This window comes from Hypomesus transpacificus, chromosome 14 (genome assembly GCF_021917145.1).
Source record: "Hypomesus transpacificus isolate Combined female chromosome 14, fHypTra1, whole genome shotgun sequence".
In the NCBI taxonomy this organism is placed as follows: domain Eukaryota; kingdom Metazoa; phylum Chordata; class Actinopteri; order Osmeriformes; family Osmeridae; genus Hypomesus; species Hypomesus transpacificus.
Window position 1 is genome coordinate 983096 of NC_061073.1, and position 9812 is coordinate 992907.

General features: G+C 44.6%; 2 protein-coding genes across 4 annotated transcripts; one reads left to right on the plus strand and one right to left on the minus strand.

Annotated features, from left to right (window-relative positions):
* Positions 1-218: 218 nt before the first annotated feature.
* meak7 (MTOR associated protein, eak-7 homolog) lies at positions 219-3920 on the minus strand. Of its 3 annotated transcripts, none has more exons than XM_047034856.1 (8): positions 3852-3920; positions 2306-2492; positions 1913-2161; positions 1660-1804; positions 1162-1557; positions 955-1073; positions 674-859; positions 219-444 (listed from the first exon to the last, which is right to left on the minus strand). In XM_047034856.1, the coding sequence occupies exons 2-8, from the start codon at positions 2462-2464 to the stop codon at positions 340-342; spliced, it is 1359 nt and encodes a 452-aa protein (XP_046890812.1). In that variant the 5' UTR covers positions 2465-2492; positions 3852-3920; the 3' UTR covers positions 219-339. The 3 variants fall into 3 exon arrangements, with proteins under 3 accessions (XP_046890812.1, XP_046890814.1, XP_046890813.1); XM_047034858.1 differs by having other exon boundaries at positions 658-859; XM_047034857.1 differs by having other exon boundaries at positions 2306-2489; positions 3852-3913.
* LOC124476342 (C-type lectin domain family 4 member E-like) lies at positions 2463-9709 on the plus strand. Its single transcript, XM_047033437.1, has 6 exons — positions 2463-2502; positions 7652-7813; positions 8012-8122; positions 8465-8604; positions 8982-9106; positions 9233-9709. Exons 1-6 carry the CDS (start codon positions 2463-2465, stop codon positions 9372-9374), a joined length of 720 nt encoding a protein of 239 aa, XP_046889393.1. The 3' UTR covers positions 9375-9709.
* The last annotated feature ends 103 nt before the right edge of the window (positions 9710-9812 follow it).

Genomic DNA, 9812 nt, shown 5'->3' on the forward strand with positions numbered 1-9812 from the left:
TTTACTTATCCACACATTTAAAAGATCAGACTAATGCCAGTCAGCAACCAAGATCTCAACCGACCAAACCTCTATATCAATTCAATACAGCGAGGAATATTAACGTACACATGTCCTTGAACAGAAATATAAAATCTTAATACCTTTCTTAAATGTTTTGCAGTACAAACTGATGTCAAGTCTAACTGAGCAAAGCACAACACACCAAGGTAAAATAATTCAAGTTTTATTTTATTGAAGCCATCAAAATCAATACACAGAGAGAAATAACACTTCAGTAGACACACAAGTTTAACACAATAAATAAGAATACGCTTCTGGGCCCAGATCCAGTAGTCTCTAGCTCTGGTCGTCTGGCTCACGTAGGCCCTGGCTGTGCATGGTCTTCCCTACGATCTCCATCATGGCCTGCACCTCGGGGTCCACATCCAGGATGCTCCTCTTCTGATCGACATGAAACAACAGCCCAGAGTCAGTACGGAGCTCTAGAGTCTAGAAACCCTTCCCCTCCCTCATCTTAGAGCACACACGCCACATAGCTGCTGCTTGGGCAATAAATCTGACTTGGAAAAACAAGCACAACTTCTATTCGTTTCGTGTTAGACGGGAATGGGTGTCACCCACCCCCTCCCCACCCATGCAGAAGGCCGGACCCACCACGCGGGCTACTGACCTCTTGGTCCGGGTCCTGGGGGGGCTTGCCCACTGCCCAGATCTCGAGATGGTCCAGGATGAAGTCTTCCTCCCCTGAGAGCTGGGGGCTGCCGTACGTGGTGCAGCGAGGCCGGGCACGGCTGTGGCCCCGCCCAAAATCGCTGTCCAGCCACAGACCAAAGTAGCCGTGCTGCCCACCCATACCCTGATGGAGAGAGAGAGAGAGCAATACCGCTTTATATCACACGACAGACATCCGAGTGAAATGAAGGGGTGGTTGGGGAGGTTGACGAGCCTTACCAGTCCGTTGGGCATGGTCTGCTGTCCCTGGTTAAGGTACATGTAGTGCTCATTATATCCTGTACAGGTGTACACCCTTAGACTTGGGAACACTGAGAAAAGGAAGCACCTGGAGTCTCCTGTAGAGAAAAAACGGCAGACTTAAGAGATTGTAAGCCATGAAAAAGCGTCCAGCGATCCACACAGAAGACCCACGGCGGTCCTTACCCTGGAACTGCGGCTTGACGTCCCAGGAGTGGGAGGCGAAGCCCCCAAACACGTGGCCCTTGGTGTCCCTGACCAGCAGCAGGCTGGGGCCCTTGTGCTGGCAGTTGCCCACCACCCGGGAGAAGCTCTCTCCGTGCAGCTGCGTGGAGAACAGCAGCCTCCACGGGGAGCTCGGGCCTTCAGGCAGCTGGGGGATCAGGAACATGAGGGAGGGCAGGTCCAACAGGCAGCGCAGCTTCCCCCAGGGGGCCACCTGGCAGGGGGGGAGGAGGGGCGGAGGCGGCTGGGAGGACAGAGCCACGCCCAGGCCCTCGGAGATGAGCAGGTCCAGGTACACAGCCACCTGGCTCACGTGGAAGATCCAGTCTTCCAGGACGGACACGTTACAGACACCATCTGAGGGGGGGGGGGGGGGGGGGGGGGGGGGGGGGCCTACGTTATGTATGGTTAGGTCCAAAAAGGTTCGATAAGGGACGTGTTGAGAGGGGTTCCACTAACCTGAGGGTTTCAGTTCAGAGCACATCTGCTCAGCCAGGAGTTTAACCCCCAGGGAACAGTCTCCCATGTGGTCTGGCTCCCAGCCCTTCAGGCGCCCCCTACGGGTTAGAATCTGCACCACAGCAGTCACCAGGTCCTGCAGGAACTACAGTAGGACAGGTACTGTCGTCAGTAGATGATGACCAGAGAGTCTACACTTAGAGGAAACATGGGTGAGAGGAAACATGGGTGAGAGAGAGAATGCCATGCTCACCTCTGATACCTGGTCACACGTGACAACACCAGCCTCAGAGCCCCCCGCCATCACCATGACGATGGGTGCCCGCTCCTCGGCCGTGCCTCGCAGGACGTCTGCCAGGAAGACGAGCAGCTGCCCGTGGCTCACTTCTGCTGCCATGCCCGTCGCCTCGCCACGTCCTGCTGCCTCCCCTGTGCTCATGCTGGCCATCGCAGCGAAGACGCGCCGCACCATCTGCTCTGAGGCTACATCTGCCATGGCATGCTGCAAGACAGGACAGTCAGTTACTTTAACTCCCTGCTGTCCTATGTGTAATACACTTTTATTTGACAAAATTCAACGAAAACAAAAAGTATTAAATGGGAGACAAAGATATACTGTACAGTGCGAGTTCTGCACGATCACAACCTTTAAGGTGTCCAGCTCTAGAAACGTCTTTGGTTTCCCGGTTACGGCAGAACTCGAGCCCTGCTGAAGCTTTTCGAACAAGCCCTCAACCACAGGCCGCTCCTCCGGGCGGAACCGGGCCAATTGCTGCTGGACCACAACACTGTCGGTGTTCCCCATGCCTTGCGCTGTGCAGAATGTCAGCCTGCTGCGTATCGGTTAGTAACACAAAAACGATCGTTTAAAGGGGTGGGCGGATCAATCTTAAGTATCAATAGCATTGATAGCAACGTTGGTATCACTATTGATCGATACTCGCGTGATGAGATCGATGCCTACATTTCCATTTCTTTTCTCTACTTTCAGTACACAACTTCCTTTACATCAGAGGTCTTCAACCCTGGTCCTCAGGGACCTCTGTCCTGCACATTTTAGATGTTTCCCTGCTCCAACACACCTGATTCAAATGAATGGCCGTTAACAGGCTTCTGCATAACTAGATAACGACCCATTCATTTAAATCAGGTGTGTTGGAGCAGGGAAACATCTAAAACGTGCAGAGGGGGTCCCTGAGGACCAGGGTTGAAGACCTCTGCTTTACATCATAGTGGTTGTGCAAATACTGCTCCTCTCACTTCGCCCCTCCCCCACGTCCCCTGCTATGATGCGAGTTGTTGCCGGTGTTGTGCCAAATTCACACTCCCTGCCGAAATCTAACCCCTAATCTAACCTACATGATAAACTTAATGCACTTTCAAATATACTAGACGTTGGGCGATGAGGGCGTATACTTTGTATAAACTAATGTAGGCTATAGACGAATAGTCTACACTAGAGAAAACTGCACATTATACGTGTCGCCCACGCGAACAAACTACAAGTCTTTTCTATAACAACGTAGGCTAAATTGATTACAAATCGAATAGCAAAGTCAAGTAAGAGTGGCAACAATGCAGAAGCAACGCGTTCACGAGCAGATTTCGGCAGGGAGTGCGAATTCGGCACAACCGGTGTGCACGTGCAGTCCCATGACCCAGCAACACACTATAGTAACAGTATTTGACAAAACTCTTTATCCTGTGTATTATTATCATCATAATAAACAAAATCATTCAATAAACATGAACATTCAAATTTGCATATGCATTCACTTCATAAATGATGAGGCATTGCTTTCCTGCAGAAATGCAGGGCAGGGAGGCCCGAGGAGTAGATAAGCTGCTTTTCCAAGTAAAAAGTATCGGTATTGGTATTTGCAAAACTGGCCCCGCTTTTACTTGGTATCGGATGGATACCACATTTTGCAGTATGGCAGACCCCAAAATTAGTCGAACAGTCTAAATAAGTCATACAGCTAACTAGTTTGAATGCAAACTGTACAGTCAATAGTAGACCATTCCCCAAACTGTCACTGTCACTGAGGTACCCTAGCCACCTACATAGGAAAACAAGCTAATAGCTAGCTATAACAATACAAAAAGGATAAGCATTTGACTTAGTGGTATTCAGACAATACCATATCCCTGAAAACACGATATGACAATTAAAGGGAAATGTTATAGCTTACCTAGGGAGAACCTATTTATTTCAGTCCATTACGAGGCGAGTCTTTAAATTTATACTTCCTGGATTTAAAGCGTAAAGGCGTTGTTAACCAATCAAATAACACAACGGTTCACAGACATGATTGTGATTGGCCCAAAGCGCAGGGAATATGTTCAACATCAACTGCTCAAGAATGGAGTCAGATTTCTGCTAAAAGGCATACCGTGAGCAATATGTTGTCCGCATAAGGTGACCAGATGAGGTGACCGGTGTCCGGGGACAGTCCCCGTTTTTGGTGACCTGTCCCCGACTGGAGCTGTTTCCGGAAATGTCCCCGGTTTTCATTGTGACCAACAACAGACCCTGAACACAACTTTAAAAAGGAGAGAAAGGAAACAATGACCATGCGTTTAGTTGCGTAGCCTACACGCCAGGGGCTCAAGCAAGCAAGCCAGAGTTCAGAGAGCAGAGATGTTCTAGAATGGTCTTTGTAGTATTTTGATTGCCTATTGAATATGCAGCGCGAGAGATTGCGTCCTTTTATTCATTCATTCAGTCAGCTAGCTCTGACTTGTCGAGTATTGTCAGAATAAGGTGACCAGACGTATATATATCTTTATTTATTCGTGGTGGGCCGTTATCGGGGTTAACGTGTTGCGTTAACGTGAGACTCTTATCGGGCGATTAAAAAAATATCGCCGTTATATACATAAATGTATATATTCATACATTTGTATATTTGTAAATGTGTATATATGTATATATATTCTCATATATATATAAATGAAATATATTTACGTTTTAATGTGTTCACATTTATTTATCCTTACATTTATTTATTTATCCTTACATTTACTACATATGCACAGCACTTGACAAAATGTACTTTTACACTTGTAATTTAATATGTTCATGTCTTTATTTATCCACCTACTATTAACTTTACCATTAATAATAGCAATATTGATAGTGATGCAATTATTGCATTATTGCCCCGATCAAGCTCCGGATCAGGATACAGTTCGGTTGGCTTTTTTTTTAAGAAATGGAAAGAACAAACATACACTTTCTTTGGAGGGTATTTTAGTTTCAAAGCTGCAAGCCACGCTGTTTTTCGTTCCTTATTCCTTGGCATGGAGTGCAAAGCATAGGGGGATGGACACGACAATTTCATCCAAGTTGTTGATGTTCGAAGCAAGACGTTTCCGACGAAAATCTTCAATTTTCTACAACGTTAGCAGGACAACTTGGTTGGCTTTTTCTTCTCAGCGTGAGAAATACACAGTGTGAGCGTGTGTTAACTGGTTGAAATGTGTGTCTCACGGTAATGTGTGAGATATGAGAATCATGACTGGTACATTCTTCGCCACATTTACGTATGAAATAGAGGAAATTGCCTCACTCAATAGTTCAACATCAACCAGCATTTTTTACTATAAATGTTTGCCTTCCACCATACAGCCCTTTCCTCAACCCAATTGAAGAGTTTTTCTCTGTGTGGCGGTGAACGGTTTATGACTGAAACCCATATACCAGGGTACATTTCCTACAGGCAATGGAATTGGCCTGTGGTCATGGACGGATTAAGAAACCACGGGCCACTGGGCCTGGACGTGTCAAGGGCAATTTCTCCCTACAGAGTTGAAAGGCCCATATTGCATGGAATACTCAACCCCTCTAAAGTCCTATAGATAAACTGAGGGGATAAACACTCACTTGAAAGGTATCATGATGGTTTCTTTCTTGTGACATCTTCAAAGTGAATGTTTAGGCTATTCTTTAGTTTTTCAGTAGGACTTTTGGGGCCCTGTTATTGACATGAATGACTTAAGCCTAGCATATACCGGCTATGGCACATCGTGTCATATCATCTTAATAATACAAAGTTAATAAAAGCGACTTCACGCAACGGATTTGGCTTAGGGGCCCCCTGAGCTCATGGGCCCCTGGTGCCGGTAGGCTCGTTCGGTAATCCATCCCTCAGTAGGACTATTGGGGCCCTGTTACTGACATGAATGACTTAAGCCTAGCATATACCGGCTACGGCGCATCGTATCATATCAATACAAAGTTAATAACAGAGACTTCACGCAAAGGATCTGGCTTAGGGGCCCCCTGAGCTCATGCGCCCCTGGTGCCGGTAGGCTCGTTCGGTAATCCATCCCTCAGTAGGACTATTGGGGCCCTGTTACTGACATGAATGAATTAAGTCTAGCATATACCGGCTACGGCGCATCGTGTCATACCATCATATTCATATCAATACAATGTTAATACAACGCGAGGAGCTCTGGTTTAGGGGCCCCCTGAGCTCATGGGCCCCTGGGCCTGGGCCCGGTAGGCCCGTTTGTTAATCCATCCCTGCCTGTGGTAACAGATGTTTTCAAGGCTGGTTCCAGCACACCAGAGGGTTTTTTGTTGTTGTTGACAGTACTAAGTTGTGATGTTTACTGTAATATTTTCAAATCAAGTGTATAGAATTTTTTTATAGCCATTTTTACAAGCAATGTCACAGAGGGCTTCACATACGACCATAGAACTGCCCCTCAACCAACCTCAAGCTTCAAGGAAGACAAGGAAAAACTCCCAGAAAAACTCACTTGAGGATGACAAATTACAGAAACCTTGGGATGAGAAATTCGGTGAGGGATCCCCTCCTCCAGAGACGGTTGGTGAAAGAGAGCAGAACACAGGCTTAACATAGTCATACAGTAGGTAAGTGTCAATGGGGGTTGAAACTCCAAAATCCAGTTTTTCAAAATCAATGTTCTTTATTGCTACAGTAAATGAATTTACTGTTTAAACATAAAGAAAATTCTTCTTTACGTGTAACTACATGCCCTGGATGCTGTGTTTTCATTTTTTTTGTGTTGTGTCTAATGATTTCTCCATAGTGTTTATATATTGATTGGTTGTGTTTATGATCTGAAAGCATAGTTTGATTTTGAGCACAGGTTACATGGTTTAGGAGCAAGTGTTTGATTTTGCCAAAAGAGTCAGAGGTTTTGGAAATTGAGTTTGAATATTTGGTTATGTGTTAACAGTTTTGAGAAAATGGTTGACTGTTTCAAGAAATGTGTTTTAGCAATCGTGAAAAAATGTATATATATAAATAAATGACTTACATAAATGTCTTCCTTTTTTTCTTTCAATAGGATATGGCCCCCCATGTATTGCTGCGAACTGGGATAAGTTAGTTTGACATTGCTGGTTTAGGCCTAAAGCTTTTCAGTGTCTGTGGCATATGGTTATTGTGTAATGCTATTTCAAGACAAACAACATGAAATTTGAGAGAAACTTGTAATAATTGTCTAGACTATTACTAATACATCCAAGCAAGTACAGAAGTGGTTTGCCAAAATTACACTGAAATGAGTAGGTTTATGGTGTGGCTAATGAAACTTTGCGATTTCCATTATTGTTTGTTAGCTGTTGGCGCGCGTGCATGTGCCTGGAAAAAAGTGTTCCTCATTTGGGGTTGAGGAAGTTGGCAACCCTAACTGTAGACATGTGGATCACAGAGGTGTGCTGGCTGCAGAACTATTGAGCTACTTAAAGTGTTGGCCTGTACTTCCTCTTTTCACGGTGCTAAAAGGGAGGTAAGACGTTCTGCATTCAGAACTGCTCTTCCGTCCAGCTGTCTCACAAGCGCACAACGAAAGCAGAGACAAGCTAGTCTGAGACGACGGACCTAGAGCCGTCACTCTGATGCTGTAGGTGTTGGAAACCTAGAGCTGTCACTCTGATGCTGTAGGTGTTAGAGACCTAGAGCTGTCACTCTGATGCTGTAGGTGTTAAGGATTCATACAAAACTGTAAGTAGTGTTAGTGTTCGAGAGACTAGTCAAGGAGCACTGGAACCAGTCAACGGACATCTACGCTAAACCAGAGAAGACCCAGATGGTGAAGTCTGACAGGGGGGAGATGCAGGAGAACATGGTGGTCTATGCTAATGCTGACACCCTCAGAGGAGATCCGCTGTCAGGTAACACACACTAAACACACACACAGGCACGTCGGTGCAAAAACACACGCACAAAGACAGACAACAATGCTTACTGCTCAATACATTTTGTTCTGTCTTTCTTCTTTTCTTTCTTTCATTCACATAACACACACAAGCACACACAAAGACACAAAGACACACGCACACTGATCATAACAGAGTTCCCACTGTGTCCAGGTGCTGAGGGTCCAGAGAGGAGTCTCTCCAGAGCTGCTGCAGTGTGTCTGGGGCTGCTGTGTGCTCTCCTACTGGCTGGGTCTAACGACGCTCGATGGCTTGAGATAGTTGGCCACTGAAAACAACAAGGGATTGTACCGATAAGGTACAAAAAAAAAATTAAATTGATTATTAATGTGGACAAAATCAATGATGTGTTGTGGTATTTGATAAACAGTTAAGAGGAGGTGCAGCTGTCAGCTATAGAAGTTTATGAACACTGAAAGAAAATAGCAATCGTCTTTAATTGAATTTATTTATTGAGTTTTTTCAAACTGTAAATTCTACATTGTATGTTCAAGCCATTAGAATGTTTGATATTCAAAACACCAAAGTACTTACAAAGCGTAAAACCTAAATTAAAACTAATGTAGGCAACATTTCTGTGTCATGCCCTTTTGTGTTGTTGAACAGAGAGCGGTGAATATGGATGGAGCCGATTTAACAGCAGCTGTTACTACATCTCCATGGAGATGAAAAGTTGGGAGGAGAGCAGAAAGGACTGTATCAGAAGAGGGGCATACCTGGTGATCATTAACAGCAGAGAGGAAATGGTGAGACAAGAAGGAGTGTGTGCGTGTGTGTGTGTGTGTGCGTGTGTGAGGGGAGGAGGGACATTGTGATATCACATTACATTTACATTTACATTTATTCATTTAGCAGACGCTTTTATCCAAAGCGACTTCCAAGAGAGAGCTTTACAAAGTGCATAGGTCACTGATAATAACAACAAGATAGCCCCACAGCATTGCGGGTAGTCAAAAACAAGAAGTACATATTGTGAACAACCAAAAAACAGTGCTAAAGGGAAGAAACCATAAGAGCATGTAGTTAAACAAGTTAAAATTACACAACATTAATCTCTAAGTGCAGGTGTACCTTACACCTGTACATTAAATGTTTAATTAATCATTAATCATTCTGCCATCAGGAATTTGTTCACACTAGAACCCGAAACCTAGGCCGTTTCTGGTTGGGTCTGACTGATAACGTTCCACCAACGTTCTACCATCAGTGGACCTGGGTGGACGGAACACCACTGGATCCAGCCAAAACGTAAGAACCCCATCCTGTCTGGTTGTCTCTATACAAGTTAGAGTTATACCTGAACTCAGCAGAATACTACAGCAACTCTATAAAACTAATTGTTTATTAAGTGTTTTGAGCCTGTTCTGATTGCAGATACTGGGCAACAGGAGAACCAAATATCTCTTCCTTCATTGACCCCAGCTGTGTAGAGCGATGGTTACCTGATCAGCCGGCTAACAGAAGCCTGGCTGACACCCCATGCCACCATAACTTGTACTATGTGTGTGAGATGTGACCTGTAATACATTTTTTATACAAGGTCACTATTCTTCCTCGTTTAATTAATTAGCAGTTCAGTCTAGTCTAGGTTTCCTTGACGGCTCTGAACGTCCTTCATGCTCTTTGGTTAAAAAAAGTGATTTTAGGTCCTGCTTACATGATCTTTGTCTTACAGTGAATACTGTGTCAAATAGATGAATTCATTTGATTCTGTATTCTTACTGGTAAACAGAACGTATCCTACAGTTTCTTTATTGGGTTTGCTTTGCCTTCGGCAAGGGCACAACCTTTGTTCTCTGTCATATATATTTGTTGGAATGCTGCTTCAGCAGCCATAAAAGTTCGAAAACCGTTTTGTGTCAAAATTGAGATTTTTGATGTTTTGTATAATTAACATCCTAATCTTCATTGTAATGTACAAAAACTATATGATTACTTATGAAAAACTGTTAAT

Bases quoted from the DNA above. Each gene is read 5' to 3' on its own strand.
- LOC124476342 (XM_047033437.1), top strand. From the start codon at position 2,463: ATGCCTTGCGCTGTGCAGAATGTCAGCCTGCTGCGTATCG. The intron at 8,123-8,464 runs GCCACTGAAAAC...GTTGTTGAACAG, and splicing joins TCGATGGCTTGAGATAGTTG to AGAGCGGTGAATATGGATGG. The intron at 9,107-9,232 runs GTAAGAACCCCA...TTCTGATTGCAG, and splicing joins CCACTGGATCCAGCCAAAAC to ATACTGGGCAACAGGAGAAC.
- meak7 (XM_047034856.1), bottom strand. From the start codon at position 2,464: ATGGGGAACACCGACAGTGTTGTGGTCCAGCAGCAATTGGCCCGGTTC. The intron at 1,558-1,659 runs GTTAGTGGAACC...CCCCCCCCTCAG, and splicing joins CTCTGAACTGAAACCCTCAG to ATGGTGTCTGTAACGTGTCC. The intron at 860-954 runs GTAAGGCTCGTC...TCTCTCCATCAG, and splicing joins AGACCATGCCCAACGGACTG to GGTATGGGTGGGCAGCACGG.